Source organism: Bos mutus, chromosome 7, assembly GCF_027580195.1.
Source record: "Bos mutus isolate GX-2022 chromosome 7, NWIPB_WYAK_1.1, whole genome shotgun sequence".
NCBI lineage: Eukaryota > Metazoa > Chordata > Mammalia > Artiodactyla > Bovidae > Bos > Bos mutus.
Genome location: NC_091623.1, coordinates 105,012,899 through 105,035,924, shown reverse-complemented (window position 1 = coordinate 105,035,924; position 23,026 = coordinate 105,012,899). Strand labels below are relative to the sequence as shown.

At 45.6% G+C, this 23,026-nt stretch overlaps 1 protein-coding gene and 1 long non-coding RNA gene across 4 annotated transcripts in view; one reads left to right on the top strand and one right to left on the bottom strand.

The window, feature by feature from the left end:
- The window catches only part of FAM114A2 (family with sequence similarity 114 member A2), a 35,743-nt gene extending 33,363 nt beyond the window's left edge, over positions 1-2,380 (top strand). For all 3 annotated transcript variants that reach the window (XM_070374661.1, XM_070374659.1, XM_070374660.1), the window contains one exon: positions 434-2,380. Coding sequence is in view for 2 of the 3 variants with exons in the window: in XM_070374659.1 (XP_070230760.1) it covers positions 434-535 (102 nt within the window). In the remaining variant the exon portion in view is untranslated. The remainder of the gene's footprint in view (positions 1-433) is intronic.
- A 10,317-nt stretch (positions 2,381-12,697) lies between these two features.
- LOC138988655 (uncharacterized) lies at positions 12,698-22,588 on the bottom strand. Its single transcript, XR_011464928.1, has 4 exons — positions 22,459-22,588; positions 22,198-22,303; positions 16,576-16,670; positions 12,698-12,834 (listed from the first exon to the last, which is right to left on the bottom strand). It is a non-coding gene; the product is annotated as an uncharacterized lncRNA (long non-coding RNA).
- Between the last annotated feature and the right edge of the window lie 438 nt (positions 22,589-23,026).

The window sequence follows — 23,026 nt, the reverse complement described above, 5'->3', positions numbered from 1 at the left end:
ACTGTGCTGAGTCCATGGAAGAGGAGCAGTCACAACGGACTATAAATTCTGTTGATTTAGAATTCATAGCCTTCTGAAATCCTCTTTGAGTAATTGAGTAAAATGCTTGTGACAGGATTTACCCACTCATTCAAGGAATCAGTAAGCTTTGAATGCTGAATCTGAGCATGATGCCAAAAAATGGCTGTTATTTTTGATGGACCAGTTGGACAAAAATGGTGACATTCTTTTTTTGTGCTATCATATCATCTTAAGAGCTGGATCATTCTTTTCCTTTTAACTTCAGTGCAATGATTAAGTCTGTATTCTTATTTGCCAGGCTATAGATTCAGTTAGATTATAAAAATTAGTTTGGTTTTTGTTGTCTTATATTTTCTCTTTTAAGAGACAGCAATATTTTCATTTTCTTATTTTTCATTTCTTATCCCTGTAGGCATCAAACAGTGCTTCCTACATTCAGGATGCCTTTCAGCTACTTTTACCTGTATTGGAGATCTCTTTTATTGAGAACAAGACTGAATTACCAGAGGCATGAGCTTCATGTCCAGAGGCCTTTGTCCGAACATTGAGGAACAGAGAAGATTCTACCTGAGACTTGTGATGGCTGAGAAATGCCACTCACTTCTGCGTAGCCCTGCAGAAGTGAGGGAGAAAGGTTATTTTGGTATATAAAAATGCTGGCAGGAGAGCAGATTTGAAGGAAGTTTGTTGTCTTCACTGCTTGACTGAAGTATTCAGGTCCTCACACTGCTCTTCCCAGTTGTTATAATTAATAAATTATTTGAAAAGAAACTTTTATAGACAGTTCAAAAATAATAGCTCCAGGTGAAAGTTAATGGGATACTCAGGCAAAGATATTGATCTTTCTTTGGCAATATGTAAAACACTAATATTTTTGTCATGGATGTCATTTTATAGTCCATGGATATAATTGGTTGTTAAGCAAGAGGAAAAGAAATTAAAAAAAAAGAGGAAAAGGAATTCAGTATTTTGGAATTTATGTGCTTGATCTGTTAATGCCATTTTCTTTCTCCTTTCTATAATAAAATCTATTGCTTTTAAGAAAACTGAGTATGTATAAACTCTGTAGTGATTGCCCTTGATTACATGGATTTTTGGAATTGGCTAGAAAATTTCATCTACTCTTTAATTCTCAGTGGCATTGAGGAGAAGCTTATGGAATATACCTACCTATAGCCACATTAATTAACTATAGCCAAGTGTCCTTTGACTTCAAGTTGCTCTCCTGTCCCACAATGGTAAGCTTCAAATTGTTGTTGCCTCCCACTCTACCGGATTCAAGACAAAGAAATGCAATTTGGAGAAACAGTTTCATGTTTGTAGATATTCTGAGTTTCTAGGATGTTTTTCACTCATACCCTGTATGCAGGATGAATTCTGTAATAGCTAGCTCCAAAGGAGGGTTGAAGCTCTTTCAGTGATGGAGATTTTGTTACTTGGTTGAAATGGATTGTAGAGTCCCATGAAAATGATGTTCATGTATAATAGGATTAAGACACAGTATATTTTTCTTCACTTTTTTTGGTTTCTTTTAATGTATTCTTTAGCATCTTTATAAATATAAGTTTTATCCTTCAGATTCTAAGCCTTCTTTTGCTTTCTTCAGCAATTTAAAAGATTTATAAGTCCTCTGGAAAATCCCATGGACGCAGGAGCCTGGTAGGCTGCAGTCCATGGGGCCGCTGAGAGTTGGACACGACTGAGCGACTTCACTTTCACTCTTCACTTTCATGCATTGGAGAAGGAAATGGCAACCCACTCCAGTGTTCTTGCCTTCAGAATCCCAGGGACCGGGGAGCCTGGTGGGCTGCCATCTATGACGTCGCACAGAGTCGGACACGACTGAAGCGACTTAGCAGCAGCAGTAGCAACAGCTATTTTGCTATCCACTCTTTTGAAAAAAAAAAAAAAAAAGTTCTCCAACTTGGTGATTTTTAATGTTTCAGGTAACTTTTATGAGCTCTGCCCCATATCTTGTAAACCTTTAAGTAAAATGTAATAATTCTGTCAGTTTATCCTTTTATTTAGTTTTCCAAATGTAAGCCCCAGTATTTTCCCGGACCGAAGAAATAGCAAAGTGAAGCTATAACATAGATTGATATCAAGACTATTTCTATGTGCACCTTATTTGGGGTAGGGGGCAATTTGTTAAGCTAGGCAGATTTGGAATCACCGACATCACGAAAATGTTAACTCTGCTTATACTATGTTCTAACATGATGAGAAAAGTTTTTGAGTATTTTTTTTTAATAGACGCATTTCACTGTTCCCAAAGTGAGCAATTCTGTAATTTCAGAAAAGCGGTTGTGTTATGGTAAATAAAGCTGGTGTTCCAGCCCTAATGTGTGCCTCAAGCTTAGTTGCTCTGTCTGAACTGAACTTAGTATTCTTTTGAGCAAGGTTTGGAAACTGGTCACGCTGACTATTACCTGTTTGGACTCTCATATAAGGGCAATTTTCAGCTTTTACTCTTCTATCTGGAAACATATCTAAGGTTTTTCTTCAAGAAAGGGGTATAGAGTCGGGGATATAACAGTGACTGTTTATGCATCTGTCCAGATTGCAGCCCCCATTTTCACCTATTTAGATTAGACCTTACAAAAGGCCAATGTGACTTACCGCCTCTTCTTCTTCTCTCATCCCTCTCATCAGCTTCACCCGCCCACCCACATGTGTTTCAGTGGATTCTGGAGACCACCAATGAGGTGATGAAAGGGCCAGTTGATTCTACATAACAGTTGCCTACCTTTCACCTAGAATATAATGAAAAAAAATGAAAGTTCCTTGATGTAGAGTTGAGGAAATAAGAACGTAAACATTCATTGATAGGTGAAGTAGGTAGGTTGAGGGGGCATATTGGAACCTGTTGGATTATGGTGATGGTTTTGGATGATGCATGCTTCATTATCCCATTTGGAGTGAGTACATGATGTAGTTTCGTAACGATCCTTACTTTTTTTTGGTGCTGCTGCTGCTAAGTCGCTTCAGTCGTGTCTGACTCTGTGCGACCCCATAGACGGCAGCCCGCAGGCTCCCCCATCCCTGGGATTCTCCAGGCAAGAACACTGGAGTGGATTGCCATTTCCTTCTCCAATGCATGAAAGTGAAAAGTGAAAGTGAAGTCGCTCAGTCGTGTCCGACTCTTAGCAACCCCATGGACTGAAGCCCACCAGGCTTCTCTGTCCAGGGGATTTTCCAGGCAAGAGTACTAGAGTGGGGTGCCATTGCCTTCTCCCTTTTTGGTGCTACTTCCTTTAAATTTTCTGGTATCAAAGATTTACCGCTATGTCTTAGTATGTGCCACCCACCTCTTCCCAATTCACTTAGCACCTTGATAGATTAAATGTTATTACTAGAGTAAATGTTCCTCTTCCTACTATTGGATTTTTTAAAGGCTGTGATTAAGAGACTTCATTAATTTGATCTAAAGGAAATAGAAATGTTCATAAACTAATGTCAACCCCACATTTATCTCCAGTGTACACACTGGCCAGTGCTATGCTCTTAAGCTGTTCTAAAGGGAAGTCGTTTTCCCAAATCTGCTGTACATGTACCAGTATCGTTAATTTTTTAAAGCACATTTTAAAAATTGGAATAATCTGTCACAAAGTTTCTACCAGACAGTTCAGCCAATTTCAGCCAAACTTGTTTAAGCCTGAGTTGTTTATATCATAATTGTGGCTGTTTATGTCATAACTGAAGAACTTCTCTTTAGTACAGCCTGTTCTTCGTTTGTTGCTTCCAGTTGCATTACTGAGCATAATGAAAACTGCATGGTTAGCATGTATGTTGAAGCAAAAGTTTGAAAGTAAGAATTGAGTATTCTTAGGCGTTTAGAGGGGCTTCTCAGGTGGTAAGAATCAGTGGTAAAGAATTGCCTGTCAATGCAGGAGATGCAGGTTCGATCCCTGGGTCGGGAGGATCCCCTGGTGAAGGAAATAGCCCACTCTAGTATTCTTGCCTGGGAAATCCCATGGATGGAGGAGCCTGGTGGGTGACAGTCCATGGAGTTGCAAAAAAGTTGGCCATGACTGAGTGACTAAATAACAACAATAAAAGCATTTAGAGCATTCAGTAAATCAACAAACACTTAAGTACCTGTTTTTCTGTGTTTGTTTTGCTCACCATTGCATTCCCAGCTCTTGGTATTGGGTCTGGCGCATGGTAGGAAATACTGTCTGACTGTAAGAAAGAATGAAGAAAAAGGAGCAAGGGAAGGAAAAAGAACAGGATGCTTAGTGCTTTCCTGCTACTAGAGAATATGGAGCTAGAATATCAAACATATAAGGTGGAAACTTCTGCTTCTGTTAGGTCCATACCATTTCTGTCCTTAATTGTGTCCATCTTTGCGTTAAATGTTCCCTTGGTATCTAATTTTCTTGGAGAGATCTCTAGTCTTTCCCATTCTGTTGTTTCCTTCTATTTCTTTGCATTGTTCACTTAAGAAGACTTTCTCATCTCTCCTTGCTGTTCTTTGGAACTCAAGAAGAAAGGCTTCCCTGACCAGGAATTGAACCTGAGCCACAGCAGTAAGAGCACCAAATCCTAACCAGTAGAAATGGTATGGACTTAACAGAAGCAGAAGATATTAAGAAGAGGTGACAAGAATACACAGAAGAACTGTACAGAAAAGGTCTTAATCCAGATAACCATGATGGTGTGATCACTCACCTAGAGCCAGACATCCTGGAGTGTGAAGTCAAGTGGGCCTTAGGAAGCATCACTACAGACAAAGCTAGTGGAGGTGGTGGAATTCCAGCTGAGCTATTTCAAATCCTAAAAGATAATGCTGTGAAAGTGCTGCACTCAATATGCCAGCAAATTTGAAAAACAGCAGTGGCCACAGAACTGGAAAAGGTCAGTTTTCATTCCAATCCCAAAGAATGTTCAAACTACCAACAATTGTACTCATTTCATATGGTAGCAAGGTTATGCTCAAAATCCTTCAAGCTAGGCTTCAGTAGTACGTGGACTGAGAAATTCCAGATGTACAAGCTGGATTTAGAAAAGGCAGAGGGATGAGAGATCAAATTGCCAGTGTTCGTTGGATCATAGAAAAAGCAAGGTAATTCCAAAAAAACATTTGCTTCATTGATTATGCTAAAACCTTTCACACAACAAACTGGAAAATTCTTAAAGATGGGAATACAATACCACCGTACCTGCCTTCTGAGAAATCTGTATGCAGGTCAAGAAGCAACAGTTAGAAGCAGACATGGAACAACAGACTGGTTCAAAATTGGGGAAGGAGTATGTCAAGGCTGTATATTGTCCCTGTTGATTTAATTTATATGCAGAGTACATCATGAGAAATGATGGGCTGGATGAAGCACAAGCTGGAATCAAGATAGCTGGGAGAAATACCAATGACCTCAGATATGCAGGTGATACCACCCTAATGGCAGAAAGCAGAGAAACTAAAGAGCCTCTTGATGAAGGTGAAAGAAGAGTGTGGCTAGTTTAAAACTCAGCATTCAGGAAATTAAGATCATGTCATCCGGTCGCATCACTTCATGGCAAATAGATGGAGAAACAATGGGAACAGTGACAGACTTTATTTTCTTGAGCTCCAAAATCACTGTGGATGGTGACTACAGCCATGAAATTAAAAGATGCTTGCTCCTTGGAAGAAAAGCAGTGGAAACCTAGACTGCATATTAAAAAGCGGAGACATTACTTTGCTGACAAAGGTCCACATGGTCAAAGCTGTGGTTTTTTCGGTAGTCACGTATGGATGTGAGAGTTGGACCACAAAGAAGACTGAGCACCAAAGAATAGATGCTTTTGAACTGTGGTGCTTGAGAAGATGAGAGTCCCTTGAACAACAAGGAGATGAAACCAGTCAATCCTAAAGGAAATCAGTTGTGAATATTCATTGGAAGTACTGATGCTGAAGCTGAATCTCCGATACTTCGGCCACTTGATGCGAAGAGCTGGCTCGTTGGAAAAGACCTTGATACTGGGAAAGACTGAGGGCAGGAGGAGAAGGGGGTGACAGAGGAAGTGGTGGTTGGATGGCATCACTGACTCAATGGACATGAGTTCGAGCAAGGTCCAGGCATGGTGAAGGACAGGGAAGGCTGGCGTGCTGAATTCCATGGTGTTACAGAGAGTCAGACATGACTGAGCTACTGAACAACAACAAGGTGGAAAATGCTTATTTCATAGCTGGGGACATTGAGGCCTCATAGAAGGAAGTGACCCCCAAAGTCACATGGCTTGATAGAAGGCTCAGTGGAGACTTGAACCTGGGTCTTTGGATGCTGGCCTTGTCACTCCATTACACCAGAGCCTCCCTGGGGTTCTGTACATGTTTACTGGGATAAGGGCTGCAGGGAGCAGACTGCAGAATGTGTAGCTTCTATCCTGTAGGAACTCCGTGGATGCCACTGAGTGATCTCTGCATGGTAGCTGTAAAACCTGAGAAAGAAGTGAGGCAGCTGCTCTGTTGTAAGGGATTTTGAGGCTGAGTTGGATGGACTCATCCCAAATGTGGTTGTGATTGTTGGGCAGGTCACATTGTAAATGAAGATGCATCCTCAAAACCCTCAGATTTCTGTTTTGGTGGTTTGTGTCTTAGGCCTGTTTCTGCTGTATATAGAACTATAGAGTGATGTATTGTTCATCAGCCACCAGTAGTTACAAGGGGACACTAACACGTATGGAGCAGGTTGACTCCCAGGCACCATGAAAGACACTTCTTTGTAAATCCTTATAACTGCTCGAGGCAGGGCACTGCCATTTCCAGTTCATGGGCCTTCAGGGTGGCATAGAGGTGAGAAGCAAAGACAGGCTCAAAATGGATTCTCAGTTCCCTCATTTTCCAACCATGTGATCATGAGCAAGTGACTTAATCCCTTAAAATTGCAGCTTTGTCATCTGTAAAACTGATCTTCTAATAGCACTAATAAATAAAGTCATTGATAGGATTAAATAATCTGCATAAAGTGCTTAGAATAGTGTCTGCCACATAGCAGTGGGAACTAATGCTTAGTAAATGCTATGTGCCAGGCACTGTTGTGAACATTTGTTTTGTGTGTATTACTTTAATTCTGATGAGATAGGAACTATTTACAGATGGAAAAACTGAGGCACAAGGAGGTTAAATAACTTGCCTGAGATCTCATACCCAACAGGTGATAGAGTCAGGATTCAAACCCAGGCAGCTTGGTACCAGAGTTCCTGTTTTTAGCCATTACATTACACTGCCACCAAAAGCTGTCGATAAAGAAACCTTCCCAGCTATCAGCTACTTTATTATGATTATGAAACAGATTGAGCATTAAGTGACTCTCGTGAGACTTCACCACGGTAAATAGCAGAGCCCCTGCCATGTGAGCCCACGTTGTCTGGCTTGCAAACTCATGTTTGTTCTATTTTATTTCTTTTAGGAGAAAGGCTTGAAGGTGCCTATCTAGTGATAAGTGTCTGTAGGGGAGCATCTGGGCAGATTATCCAAAGCCACTAGGAGCTGGCACAGAAAGGATGGTGTGGTGATGAGTCATGTTTGCAGCCACAGGAACAAAGATCTCAGTGAAGTAAGAGCATCTGTATCAATTAGTGATCAAAGTGGATAGAGGAGTACATGAATGTTCATAACAGCTTTATTTGTAATAGCTCCAAACTGGAAGCTTGGTTTGGAGATGTCCTTTAGTGAGTGAATAATTAAATGGTGGTGTGTCCCCACCATGGGTTGCTACTCAGCAGTCAAAAGGAACAAGCAAACTACATGTAAGATCTTGGCTGAATCTCAAGGGAATTACACTGAGTGAAAAAAATCCAATCCCCTCAAAACTGCTTAAGGTATATAATTCCATTTCTGTAACAGGAATGACAAAGTTACAGAAATGAAGAACAGATGAATAGCTATAGGGGGTTAGGAATGGGGATGGGGGAAGAGGTAGGTAGGTATGTTTTTAAAAGAGCAACATCATCCTTGTGGTGATGGACTAACTTGGCTGTAATGGTGGCCACAGGGATCTAGTCATAAAGTAAGGTATATAGACTAAATGCACACACACATACACACATACTGCGTACAGGAAACCTGAGGAATCTGAATGAGGCAGATAGATTGTATCAATGTGTATCCTGGTTGGGAAATTTTAGTGTTGTAAGATGTTACCATTGGGAGGAATTGGGTAAAACATACACAGACTTTGTTTCTTATAATCAAATGTGAATCTACAGTTATCTCAATACTTTTCAATTTTTAAAAAAAACGAGGGCTTTGGGCCAACAGAGCCAAAGAGTCAAGAAACATTGCCCACTTCCTGGGTTTAACAAAGGCCTCGGGGCCTCTCAGGTGACTGTCCCTGTTACAGGGGCTCAGAAGCAGGAACGGTAGTAAGTATAGCACCATCTGGCTCCTCTTCATAAGCAGGTCCTTGGGGAGCAGGTTCCAAAGTGGAAAGTGTTTGAGAAGTTTCTTGGGATAATTTTAATCCATTGTCACTGCAGATGGTGACTGCAGCCATGAAATTAAAAGACACGTGCTCCTTGGAAGAAAAGCTATGACAAACCTAGATAGCATATGAAAAAGTAGAGACATTACCAACAAAGGTCTGTCTAGTCAATGCTATGGTTTTTCCAGTAGTCATGTATGGATATGAGGGTTGGACCATGAAGAAAGCTGAGCGCCAAAGAATTCATGCTTTCGAACTGTAGTGCTGGAGAAGACTCTTGCAAGTCCCTTAGACTACAAGGAGATCAAACCTGTCAATCCTAAGGGAAATCAGTGCTGAATATTCTTTGCAAGGACTGATGCTGAAGCTCCAATACTTTGGTCACCTGATGCGAAGAACCGACTCATTGGAAAAGACGCTGATGCAGGGAAAGATTGAAGGCAGGAGGAGAAGGGGACGACAGGATGAGATGGTTGGATGGCATCACTGACCTGATGAACATGAGTTTGAACAAGCTCCGGGAGTTGGTGATGGACAGGGAAGCCTGGAATGCTTCAGTCCATGGGGTCACAGAGTCATACACAACTGAGCAACTGAACTGTTCATTGAAATCCACCCATTTAGTTGAAAAGATATTTGTGGAATTCTGCTTCCAGCATTATCAAAGCCAGATTCTGCATCAAACGGGTGAAAGAAGCATTATGAATTAAAGTTATTTATAAACAAAGGTTTGAACAGAAGCTACCCAGGACAGCGGGATTGTAATGCTGGTTTAGTTTCTAACTCAAGATTTATATGGAGACACTTTCAGTGTATTAATCTTGATAATAGATAATGTTAACAGTGATTACTATGTGTCAGGCTAGTGTGCTGAAGGTTTTAAGTACATTATGGTATTTATTTTCACAACAGCCCAACAAAGCCAGAACTGTTATGATGGCCTGCAGAGGTGAAGACATTAGCCTGAGGTTATATGGTGTGTGGTGGGGGTTGGGGGCTTGGTGTGGCAAGCAGACTCACCACCAGCTCTGCCTGCCTTTATAGCCACTGCACCGATGGCAGCTTGGTTCTCAGCCGTGAAAAGAGGAGATTGGGTTGTTGGGTCTGGATTCTCCATGGCTCTAATGGATGCTGAGCCAATTAGCTAGTTCTCACCTGAACCTATCAGGGGGTAGTAAGGAAATAATGTAAGAACTGCCAATCTTGCCCTACAGGGAAGAAGATAAGTCTGGGCAGGCTGAGGGTCAGAGAGGGTAAGGAAATTATTTTTTACCCTTCAAAGGGATGTGACTGACTTAGGACTTCCTGTTATAGCCTAATTAAATCTGAATAATAAGCCCTCTCTCTCCAGTAGACTTAGGATCTCTAAAGAGTCCTGATGGTTGAATGTATATCATAGCCTGTCTCTTGATTACTTGAAAGACAAGCAGTGCTACTGCTGCTGCTAAGTCACCTCAGTCGTGTCCGACTCTCTGTGACCCCATAGACGGCAGCCCACCAGGCTGCCCCGTCCCTGGGATTTCCAGGCAAGAACACTGGAGTGGGTTGCCATTTCCTTCTCCAGTGCATGAAAGTGAAAAGTGAAAGTGAAGTCGCTTAGTCGTGTCTGACTCTTAGTGGCCCCATGGACTGCAACCTACCAGGCTCCTGCGTCCATGGGATTTTCCAGGCAAGAGTACTGGAGTAGGGTGCCATTGCCTTCTCCAAGACAAGCAATAGGATGATAAAATATTGGTATTCTGGTTCATTCAATTTCACATTAAGCCCTCCTGGAAAAGCAGCTGGTGCTGTTAATATACCATAGGAAGGAAACCAGGATAGGACCCCTGTTAGCCAAGATAAATACCAAGATCCAACAGGAGAGGACAGATAACATACAACACCACAAACAAGCAGAATTACTGCTGAGGGGTTTTCTTCTGCATTTCGAAGTTCCTCTGGGCTTAAGGAGACTACCTTTGGGTGGTTTTTGGTTCTATACTTCAGGGTTAGCATGTCTTAAAAAGGGGGTCACTCAAATGAAATTAGGGTGAGAGAACGCTTCTCCCTAGAGTGGGCGGGCCCATCGGCTGTCAGCAGCTGCTTAAAATCCACTTCAGCTTGCAATCCTTACCCTGATCACTTTCCCTGAGGAGGCAGAATGGCAAGATGTTTTAGAGCAAGGGTGAGCCCTGGAGCCACAGAGCCTCAGTTCATTTCCCAGCCCCAGGCTTTGTGACCTGGCAAGTTGTTGAACCTCTCTGCTGTTTCATGCCCTGTAACATCGGGTTGGCATCCACCCCAGAGTTGGGTGAGGTGTTACACAGGTGCTTGGCACAGTGCCTGGCCACAGAAATCCCTCCATAAATGTTAGCTCCAATGATTATGACTCTAAGATGTCTGAGGATATTATAAGGTCCCCAAAGCTTCCTGGTATTCTGCAAGCCAGAGTAGTTTTTGTCTTCATTAGGCTCTAGGACCTCCAGGGGGCAGAGAATGGAGAAACGGGACTTCTTGCCTTAGTCCTTTAGTTTTTCTTTTTGAGTCTCAGCTTCCTCACCTATAATATGGGAATACTAGGATCTGCCTCTGTTCATCTCATAACACCTTTGTGCATCTCTTAAGACACTGTATATGAGAGCACTTAAAGAAGAATTGGCACCATGGGGCCTAGAATGTTAGAAGATATTCTTGAGTAAATGATTCCCATTCTGAGACTGTCTCTTCCACTGTGGAATACGGGCAGTAATCCCTAACTTCCAGAGTGAGGACTGAGGTGATAAAGCCCTTGGAACTCAGTTCCAGTGCAGAATCTGCTCCCCACACTGTCCCCATCTGTGGTCCTGTTTCCTGATTAAAGGAGCCAACATCTCTGGTTTGCAAGCTTGAGAGATGCAGCAGGGGAAGTAAACACCAGAACAAGTTTCATTCTGGCCATCCCAACCAGTCTGAATCAGCTAGATCTGCTTATTTCCCTCATCCTGAATTCAGGCTGCTGGGCGGACTTCAGATCCCCACCCCACAATAGTGAGATTTAACGTAGAGACTAGCAGGAAGAGCTCTGGGATCTCGAACAAAGCATTTGCAAACCAAATGATATTCCTCTGAATTCTGGGTTTCTCCAAAGTCTCCTTCTTGCCTTCTGCTCTCCTCCCTACCCCAAAAGATGCCCTAGCTCATATTTTCAGTCCCAGTGCCCATAATACCACACACCTAGACAAATCATCAGGACCATAAAAGCAGTCAGCTTCTGGCAAGTCCTTGCTGATGTGGGCAAAGTCATATGGCAACGACTGTATCACCTTCCCTGTGTATAAAACTTGCACAAAAGTATTTCCACACCCGTTTGAAAGAAATAATTTTACTTATTTTTGGCTGTGCTGGGTCTTCGTTGATCCCCAGGCTTTACTCAGGTGTGGCGAGTGGGGGTTACTCTCCAGTTGCCGTGGGTGGACTTCTCATTGTGGTGGCTTCCCTTGTCGCAGAGAACTGGCTGTAGGGTGCAGGCTTCAGTAGTTGCAGCACACGGGCTCAGCTGCTGCAGCCCCTGGGCTCCATAGCACAGGCTCAGTAGTTGTGGTGCGTGGGCTTGGCTGCTCCACGGCATGTGGGATCTTCCCCGACCAGGCACTGAACCCACGTCTCCTGTATTGGCAGGCAGATTCTTATCCACTGTGCCACCAGAGAAGCCTCACACCTGTTTTAAGGTGGGGTATCTGAGGTCTGGAGGGGTTGAGAGGAGTGTCTGTTCGCTCGGTTGTAGGTGGCTCTGCTGAAATGTGGGTTTTTCTGGGTTCTGCTCAGCTTCCCCAGGAGGCAGAGGAATCTCATACAGCCAGCTGAGGTTGGGTCAGACTATCTCAGCTAATGAAGAGTATTTCAAGGTGTGAACGCTTTCCTAAGCCTCTCATTGCCTCTAGGGGGTCTCTGCCTTCTCCATCTAGGTGAGACGCTGACCCTGGTATGAATTGTGATGGCCTTGATTGTGGTTAGAGGGCATCAGGGACTACTGTTCTGGAGGGGCTCCCCACCCGGGCTGGAGTCCAGTCCAGGCTCTGGACTCCAATTGACTTGGGTTCAAATTCTGTCTAAGCTATTAATACTTCCAGCTATGTTACCTTAGGCCCCATAAACTCTTAAGAGCAACTTCCTTGTCTGTGAAATGGAAGAAAACAAGCACATTCCTTATAGGAATGTCTGGATTTTCCCAGGCAATTTAATTTATGGGCTCCAGTGCAAAATGGAAATGGGGTTCTCTGTTCAAAAAGCAAGAATAGAGCTTTTTACCTTCTTCCATGGTTCTTCAGGGCTTCCTGGGTAGTTCCAGTGGTAAAGAATCCACTCGCCAATGCAGGAGACGTGGCTTAGATTCCTGGGTCGGGAGGATCCCCATGGAGGAGGAAATGGCAACTTACTCCACTGTTCTTGCCTGGAAAATTCCATGGATGAAGGAGCCTGGTAGGCTTTAATACAGTCCATGGGGTCGCAGAGTCAGACACAACTGAGCAGGCAGGCACCCATGGTTCCTCTCTCAGCATGCCATGGTGTTTTTATTTGGTGTTGAATCAAGCACAAGGATACTTGGCAGGCTAGCGTAGACCCTCACAGGCGCCTGGGGCCCCAAGTGCAAGTGAATAAGTGAAAATCGCTCAGTCATGTCCGACTCTTCGTGACCCCATGGGCTATACAGTCCACGGAATTCTCCAGGCCAGAATACTGGAGTGGGTAGCCTTTCCCTTCTCCAGGGAATCTTCCCACCCAGGGATCGAACCCAGGTCTCCCGCGTTGCAGGCGGATTCTTTACCAACTGAGCCACAGGGGAAGCCCTGAGACAAAGTGAGTTGGGCCATGTGTTAGTGGAGGCTCCAAGACCCCAGCACATGTTCATTGTCCATCTGACATTGCTTCTAAGAGTCCAGTCCAAAGATAAAATTATTAAGCATTTCACGATGGTAGCCACAGAGCATTAAACCCCCAAGCATAGGCCCTTCTGAGCGTGGGCCTTGTGCGTTGAACTGATCACACACCCATGAAGCTGGCCCTGTATGTGCCGACAAGCCTTTGGCCTGGTCTGTGGTCCACAGTAAGCCCTCAGTAAGTGGTTAGGAGAGAGAGTCCAGCTTTGCTATGGCTCATTAGGAATTCTCAAGCTTAAGTCCTCACTTGAGCTTTGCATTTCCAGCCTGGTTCATAGGAGAGTTGGAAAAGTGTTATTATCACCTTTGTACCAATGGGGAAACTGAGGCCCAGAGAAGGGATAGTACTTGGCCATGTTCACTGTGCAGCTGGTAACAGTCAGAAGTGAACCGTGATCTCCAAACTCTTAGGCAGTGTTAAGCATCTTAAGTCCTGCGCGTCCTCTGACATCGTTACCTGAGATTGTGAGTGGCAACAGCTCATGCTTCTCCCATCAGGACGTCTCCCCTCAGGAGCACAGCCCTTGCCCCAGCCCCCTACCAGCTTTCTGAACAAACCCCAGCTCCATGCCAGCCTCCTCCAGGAAGCCTTCCCTGCCAAGGACCTAACCACAATATGCTTTTATTTCATATGCACATTCACCCCAAATTCAGTTATATGTAGTTTTATTTCCTGTGCTTTTTATACTACCAAATATATAAGCATATTTGTGGCTTATTAAACATTTTTAACCTCATTTATAATAGCTTCATAATATTCTATTTTAGAGAAGTTCCATAGTTTATTTGGCAAATCCCTTATTGTCAGATACTCAGGTTGTTTCAAATTATTTTTCAGTTTCTTGAAGGGAATGTACAAGTTCTAACCTGGGGATAATCACAATACTTGGCTCATGGGTCATTGTGCTGATTAAATAAATTATTATAGGAAAAGTGTTTAGGAAATGAAACAAGTACTGTATGTGTGTTAGCGAAGGTTATTCTTTTAGGCCTATTATTTTGATAATGCTATAGTTGTTACCATTTTATACGCATCTTTGAACACATAAGTGATTATTTCCTGGGTCAGAGGGGAGAGCAGTGTGAAGGCTGGCATAAAATTCATCCTCAATTTATGGAGGGTGTGCTTGCCACTGACAGGGAGACCAAAGGGGTGGAACTGAGCCCCAGGCTTTGGCTGGAAACATCTGTCATGATCTGACTGTGATGCCTTACGAAGTATGAACAATGAGTTAGTTCACCTCAGGGCTGAAAAAAGGAAGCGTAGAAAGCATGCAAAATAGAGACGCCCAGGAAAGTATCTGCCAGCGCAGCAAAGAGACCAGTTTGCCCTCGAGCTCCAGATTGGTAAGTGGATATTTCCTCTGTTCTCTTGGCTTCTGCTATGACTAGTGAATTTGGGCCTTAGATACTATGGTGTTGAGATAAAATTGAGTGGGACCATGGAGTCTTAGATAGTCAAGGATCTGCAATATTAGGCTATCACTTCAGGTCAGCACTGGGTTGGGGGGCAGAGAATTAACAGCTGCCTTTGTGGTTGGTCTGCCCCCACACACTTCCCCTGCCAGCCATTTCCCATCATGGAGCTGTGACTTTGTAACTTAATAATCTGTCTTTAGGATGGTCCTTGTACAACACAAATAAGGAGGGGAGATATGCATTTCAGAGGATAGAATCATAGAATTTCAGAGGCGAAAGGGAGTAGATTCCATCTGGTATTCTTCTGGAGCAGGAATTCTCAAACATTCATTTGTGAACCAGAATCCTACATCAGAAGTACCTGGGAGCTTGTTAGAAAGGTAGATCCTAGCCCACACTCAGCCTGATTCAGTGATTGTTGAGTGGGTCCCAGGACTTTGCCCTTTTAAGAATAATCCCAGATAATTCATTCTGATACAGGTGGGCTACGCTTTGAGGAACTCTATTCTATTAGTAGGATTCCCTAGCAGGTTGGTTGCCTCTAGTGTTGGGGAGCTCACCACCTCAGGAGACAGCCCATTCCATTTGGGAACAGTTCTGATTATACAAAGTTCTGTTTTATGTGGAGCTGAAATCTGCCTCTGTATAAACTCCACCTACTGGCCCTAGTTCTATCCACCAGGGCTGTGCAGAGAAAGTCCAGTTCCTCCAGGCTTCTATGGGCAGGGAGACTTGAGAAGTATGCACCCATGAGAGTTTGTGAGTCAAAGGTGCATTGGAAAGGAGCCCCTAGGTCTCTGAACTGGCTGGGGCTTTGAGAAACTCATTTCCTCTTCTCACCAGGGTAGATGCCTCCTTCCAAACCTAAGCGGAGGTGTCCCCAAACCAGAGGGCAGATTCCCTGGGGAGGAAGAGAAGTCCTTGGGCAGCTCACGAGAGGCTGTGAAAATCAGTTCCTGTGATCACAGAATGGTGGGAAGCAGGGCCAATGTCTGGCCAGGCGTGCTGGTGGTGGGTTCCTGGACCTGGGTTCCAGCCCAGCTGTGCCTTTAAGCTCCCAACAGATTCTCAGCAAGTCCCTGCCCACTCGGGCCTCAGTTTTCACATCCACACAACTATCATTTCCAGTCCTCTGCAGTCTGAAATCCCATATTTAAAGCCCAGTGCTGTCTGATCTGGCCTTGTCTTTGCTGCTCTAGTAAGTTGTCTGGTAGAGGTGGAAAGAAGGGAGGTGTCAATGTTCTCAGAGAATCCCGAGACCACGGCTGAGAAGCAGAGCAGTCTCATGGGCACCGGGCAGGGATGAGTCATGAGGAATGGAGGGGTAGCCTTTCCTGGCAGTCGTCCCTGGAGAATGTGCACTTTGGCCTGGAGGCAACCTCCCCGTGGGGCTTCATATAAAAAGGGGGGTCCTCCAGGCTTCCGGGCTGTTGGAGGCCTGGCTCAGGGAGGCAGAGAAAAGGAAAACAGAGTGGCAAATGGTCCTTATTCTGCACCCCAGCCTGGCTCTCCGCCTGACGCAGCTCCTTCCTTTGTTGAGAGATATTGGAGGTTTTAGGCAAAGAGAACTGTATGTGAGCACTGATTCCATGGGTTCTTGGGAAATTCCTCTCACCTCCCTGGGCCTCTGTTTCCTCATCTGTCGAGTGGGGCTAGCAATGCTGACCTCATACGGCTGCCCATCATAGACAATATCCATAAACACCCTCTGTAAGCTAGAATGTGCCAGGAAGATGTCAGTTGCTGTCCATCTATTTGTTCTCAGGTTGGTGTGCAGAGAAGCAAGAAATTTCACTCAAGATAGATTTTGTCCTAAAGTTCAAGTTACTCCTTACCTGGGATTTTTTTCTCTGTATCCTGGGCATGACCTTCTGCGGGGCTGGTGGGAGAAACAGCCAGCTCAGCAGGCTCTTCCCAGGGTTTCTGAGGTCTGATTAGGATTTAGAAAAAAATAATGTTTATCAGGGGCTTCACTGGTGGCTCAGTGGTGAAGAATTAGCCTGCCAGTGCAGGAGACACAGTTTCAATCCCTGGGTCAGGAAGATCCCCTGGAGAAGGAAATGGCAACCCACTCCAGTATTCTTGCTTGGAGAATCCCATGGATGGAGGAGCCTGGCGGGATACAGTCCATGGGGTCACAAAAGAATCAGACATGACTGAGCGGCTAAACAATGACAACAAATGTTTATCAGGAAGTCTGGAGCCCAGGACGAACAATACTGGAGAGGCCATGCCAGCCACGAGCAGAAATGGGCACGGGGACATACACACGTGGGTTGTTGAAGGGTGAATGGCCGAGCTCGGGCATGCTACGTGCACACACATCACCCGTGGACACTCACTTGTCATTACATATACCAGGCACCCAGCATCCCTTCCCACAGCCTGCAGGAGCCCAAAGGCTGACCTCAAAGTTTCCCTCACAGGCAGAGACTCCAGGTCCTACCTGGGGAGGTGCTTAACTAGGGCCACCAGTCAATGTTGATGGGGGAGCTGGCTGTTTCCCTCAACAACCATCATGGTCTACTTAGTTGGGGAAGGACCCTGGACCGTGTGGGAGAAATCCTAGATTCTAGTTCCCCCATGGCACCAATTTCCTTTCTTGCTTTTACAGATGCCACTTTTCTTCCTTGGATCTCGGTTTATATCTCCGTGAAATGGGTCCATAATCCCCATTCTACCCACTTCTGAAAATGGCAGTAGGGCTCAGATGTGATACTCGGTATGAAAGTGCTCTGAGAAAGTTGCAAAAACTGAGCATGTGAGAGGGGGAAGGGGCACAGGAGAGGTAGGCATGGGAGGAACAGACCCTGATGAGTTCAGGTCACACTGTCAAGCCAGTCTCTCATCTGTGCATGCTTTCTCTCCACCACCTGCTCCAGAGTTTGGCAAAGATGATGAAAGAGAAGGAGCATGAGAAAGAGAAGGGGAAGCTGAAGAGTATGTCCTGTGAGAAGTAGCAGCAGAAGGTTGAGAAGGTGGAGAGGCCCCTGTACCCTCTCTGTGTCAGAACTCAGGAAATGAGACTTGCTGGGCCCACAGTTCATGTGGACACTCTCTCTGGGGTGACTGTGCTGTCCAGCTTTAAGCTTCTCCTGGCCAGCAGATGTCCTGGAGTGGGGGAGGCTGGCTATGCTCAGGGATAAGAGGACCCAGAAAGGAAGTTGTTGGCCAACTGTGAATTGACTTCAGTACTTTCTGAATGGACCCGTCAATGTCAAATGGCTGTATAAGAGGACTCAAAAACCACATACAAATTACTGAGTAGGGTTGAGAGGCTGGGGAAGCAGGACTGTGGGCTTCATAAGGCACGTTGATTTACAGGATGCTGTCCTTGTTCTCAGACCAAGGACTGGTCTGATTCAGTCCTTGTGATTCCTTGTATCAGACCAAGGAATCTGCTCCTGATTCCTCTCCAGCCTCACCTCAGCCGGGCAGGGGCACGGTCCTAGCTTCCTCAAAGAGTCACTGGCCTGAGTCCTATGTCCAAGCAGCAGCATCCCCAAATAACATTCTCCCTTTCCTCTAGAAATTTACTTTCCTAACCAACTTCTCTTTGAAGCGTGTGAAGAAGCAGATTAATGGATGCAGCTGCCTTCTGCCTTGGGCAGCTCTTGGAGAGGTCTTACAGTAGGAAAATTGTGATGCCACCCCATCCTTTTTCTCTGCTTACTTCTTCCTCCTCCATCCTCCCCTTGTAGCCTTTGATGCTGAGGCTAGGGGTTCTTCCTTACACCTTTACCAGCTCTCTAGAAGGAATCTGACAGCAGCCATTTATAGTTAAGGTCAGAGACTTCAAGAAGCTAGTGTCAGAATTTGGACTAAAATCTATGTCTCTTTGTTGCAGTGTCCACTTTCCTGGTCCTTACTGCCCCAACTATATCATAGGCAGGGTTCTAGAGTGCTTCTCAATTACTTAACATCACAACACAATAAGTCTATAATTATTAGATGAGAAATTCTAAATTATAGATGAGAAAAACAGGTTTAAGGAGCATCAGAGACTTCCCAAAGTTAACACAGTGGTGGAGTGGGTGGGCTTCACATATGAGTGTGTATGAACATATTGCCTATCCACATGAAACAAGAAAGCCAGACCCCATCCACTTAAAGGTTTACTGTCTCTCCCTCAGGGCCTCTCCAGTGCCATAAACCTAACGCAAATGAGCTACAACTAGATCAGGGCGTCTTGGGATGAACTCAACTGAACCAGAATCCTGCGGCATAAGCAGAGATGAAGGGAGGGTAGAAAGATCCAAGGGTAGGAGAGAGGCGCTTGGTTTCCAGTTCTGCCAGTGAGCAGGTAGAATGCCGTAAGTACATCTCTTACAGTGTTTATGGTTTAGTTTCTGCACCTGTACTGCTAGAAACAAAAGCTCACAAGGTCAAACTTAGGTTTTCAGGGCATTTGGCTCCATCTTCTGGCCAATCCCCATCACTGCAGCCTTTTGCAGTGTGTCCATCCACTACGGACTTCAGGTAATACTGAGGCTTCTAGGAAACTTCTGGTCGTCGCTCTGGGGATTAGGGATGCCTGCGGGCAGAACCAGAGGTGACCTGAAAGCCCAGGGAATTTCTGTGGCCTCTGAGTCACACTGGCCGTATGCTGCTAGTGGGTGGGTGATGACTCAGGGAGGAAAATCCCCAGTGCCAGAGAAGGATGGACAGTGGAGACCATGGAGTCCAGCCACTCCAAAGAACAGGTGGGGACACGGAGGTCTGGGAAGAAGTAGGGACTTGCTCCAGGCTACACACATCAAACATAGGTCCCAGGTCCCCTGACACCCAAACCCTCGGGCCTCCTGTCTGCCTAGCTGACTCCTACCCCTTTCTCCAAGGATTCCATCCCAGCTGGTCACTCTCATTGTCCTCCTGAGACAGGCCTATCTACTTAATAAGCACGCTGCTCCATCCACTTGCTTCCATGGGATCCACTCTCTCCTGGTCCCAGCTTCTGCTCTGACTGGATGGGGTGTCCATCTACCTCTCCATGCCAGGGCTTTCCTGGAGGAGTAGGGGGCACAGAAGAAAGAGGGAGGTGGAGATCTGTGTCTCTTTCAGATCTGCACCACTCCCAGCCTCTCTGAACCTCAGTTTCCCCTTCCGACACTCAACCAACCCCTACACCAGATTCCTGAGATTAAACGGATTAGTTGGTGTGAGGTGCTTTGTGAGTTCTTGAGCCCTTTAATAAAGAGCTTTAAGTTACCACCTCTATTTAGGTCCTCCCAAGTCACATAGGATGCCAGGTGCTAGCTGGAGCCCAGTTAGTGCACAGGCCGTGGGGCCCGCCTTGGAGACGGGAGATGAGCCATTCTTCTAATGTCCTGGCTTCAGGATTGCAGGACAGAGTCTATAGCTGAACTCCCTCCTTCCACCCAGATTCTGCTTATTTCTGAAAGATGAGTGAGTCCTAGTCCAAGACAGTATCTTAGAGTTACTCCCCACTGACCTGGATTCTAGGCTTTGAAAGCTCAGGAGCTATAATGGGAGAGGCAGAGGAGGATCAGTTTAGCCAACTCTCTTCCTGCCCCTTGTCTGGACATAAGATCCATGGCCTGGTAGTCCTGTGGCTAAGACTCCATGCTCTCAATGCAGGGTGGGGGACAGGGCTCAGGTTTAATCCCTGGTCAGGGGACTAGATCCCACATGCCACAGTTAAAGATTCCACAGGCTGCAACTGAAAATCTTTCAGGCTGCAACGAAGATCTAAGATCCCATGTGCTGCAACTAAGACCTGCTGCAGCCAAATTAATAAGTGTTTTTTTTTTTTTTTTTAAAGATCCACGGGCTCTCGCTTGGATGAGTGAGATCTAGATAAGCAGCCTCAGAAAGAAAGGAAAGTTTTTTTTCCACCTGAGTCTTGAGTTCCCAGTACAGTCTTGATTCTGTTTGCACTTCAGAGTGTTGAGGAAACAGGAGGCAAGATGGTCCTCTAGAGCAGCCCTGTTGAGGTCATCTAGAGCATCTAGAGTTGAAGTCTAGATCTACAGGTCTAGCATCTAGAGATGAGGTCATCTAGAGCAGCCTTGCCTTGCTTGCATACTCCCAAAAGTGGAGGGATCACTACCTTTTCTAGGAAGCCCAGTTTCTCCTCAAGCAGCTCTAACCCTTCAAAAAGTCCCACTCAGTGATTGGAAAGGGTGGTTCTGAGACCTCCTGTACTATAGTCACATAGGGTGACGCACTGCATCAGACCAGTTGGGAGAGGCCTGGAATCTGCACCTACAACAGCCTCGGCAGGTGAAGAGGAGCCATTGGCCCCCCTTCTCCACACTGGGAATGACAGCTGTTACCATTGGCCCCGACCCCCTGCCCCTACCCCCTGCCCTGCCATCCTCAAAGCCTGCCCTGGACACACTCTACCAATCGTTTCTGATAGGACATAGTTTTTCTTTTCTTAACACTCTTCTGTCACTTTTCAGGTTCTCCTGTCTTTTTCCTGGTCTCCAGACCTGTTTTGTAAAGAGAGCATCATAGAATTTGGGGTCTGGAAGTATTCTTAACAGAACACCTTATCCAACTGCTCCTTTTATAGATGGGATATTTGAGACCCAGAGAGGGCAGTGGCTTGCCTCAGCTCACACGGCTGTTCCATGGGTGCCCATAGGAGACCCAATCCCATGACTCCTGGTGGGTGCCCTTCCCACTGTGCAGTGCAGTTCTGTCCTGCTGGAAAAGCCACACTGAAGGCCAACACCCCTCTGAGACCCCTTCTTAAAAGAAGCCATCATGGTGTCATCACGGGATTCTCCCTGGCCAGCAGAGCTCTCTGAGTTGGGTCATTCAGATTTTCTCTTGAAAGAGAGTGGGTCACTGATGCTCTTCAGCCCTGGGCTAAGAGGTCAAGCAGACTCCAGGGTTGGGGGTTGTGGTGGTAATTTTTGTACCACGTATGCTGAGGAGCAAATCGAGGAAGAGGACCAGCAGAGAGAAACTAGAGGTAGGAGACTGTGCAGTGAGAGAGAGGGAGAGGGAAAGAGGGGCACTTAGAGAGTGAAAGAGATTGCAACAAACATCAGAGAGAGACAGAGATACACACACATACATATACACAAAGAGATAGAAATACAGGGATAAAAACACAGAGAGACATAGAGGGAGAGACTGGAATAGAGACATGTGTGAGAGAGAGGGAGGGAGAGAGAGGGGACGGAGATTGACTTAGACAATGAAAGAGAAGAAGTCAGACAGAGCCCCAAAGTCTCGCTGCCCCCTGCCCTTGTCTGCCTTCCCCGAGATGCCCCGAATCTCTCCCCAACCACCTTTCACTTGAGTGAGCTCCACTGGATTTCTGCCTCTCTCAGTGATGCAGTTCCCAACCAGCCTGGCCCTGGAGGGGTTTCTGGGAGGGGGTGGCGGTGGGAAGCTCACAGAGCTGCCTGGGAGCAAATGCTGCACACTGGGGGAGCAAACGCTGCCTTCTGCTCAGGGGACCACCTGTCAGTGCTCGTTACCTCCGCGACTTGGAGATGGTTCTCTTTTTCAGCAGTCAGAGCAGAGCTGCCAGCTCCCAGTGGTTGGCTCGCCTCCGGTCAGCAGCAGTCTTCCTGGGAGCGGACTCTGAGAACGACAGCTGAGTGAACAAGGCCCAGGCTCTTTTCATCGGCACCTCCATGCCTGTATTCACTTGACACCCTTCCCTTCCGGGGACAGTCCTTTCTTATTTATTTATTTATTGGGTACTGTCCTCCCTACCCAGGCCACACCCTACTCACCTTTCCACTCCTCCAGAAAGTCTTCCTAGCAGCAACCCAGACTCAGATGAATCCTCCCTTTGTAAACGTTCTCTGTTCCAAAATTATGTCACACAAAGGGCTATTTTACTAAGTTATAAGCCTATCAAGCTTATCATGTGAGTGGAAAAGGAAATCACTAAATTCGTATGTTTGCGACAATAAGAGCTAGTCACGAGTAACTCATTTGATCCTTGTGACTGTTTACAAAACAGGAACAGGGGGCCCAGAAAAGTCACTTGTTAAAAGGCCACATCTACAGTCAAGGACAGAGGGCAAAAGAGCTTGTATGGCAGATTCCTTCCCCTTCCCACGTGGCTGACCGGTACCTAACCGTCCACCATTGGAATTTTGTCCTTTTGTTTTAAAGCGGTAATTCTTGTAAAATACAGATTTTTGTTTCTTTCTTTTTCTTTTTTGACAGAGGAAGAAACATGTTCCAGACCATCATAGATTGCCTCCTTGAAAGACAGACACCTAAATAACTAGCACTCTCTTGTGTTCTGGGTGTGTCCTGTGGACACACTAGTTCCTTGGGATGTGAAACAGA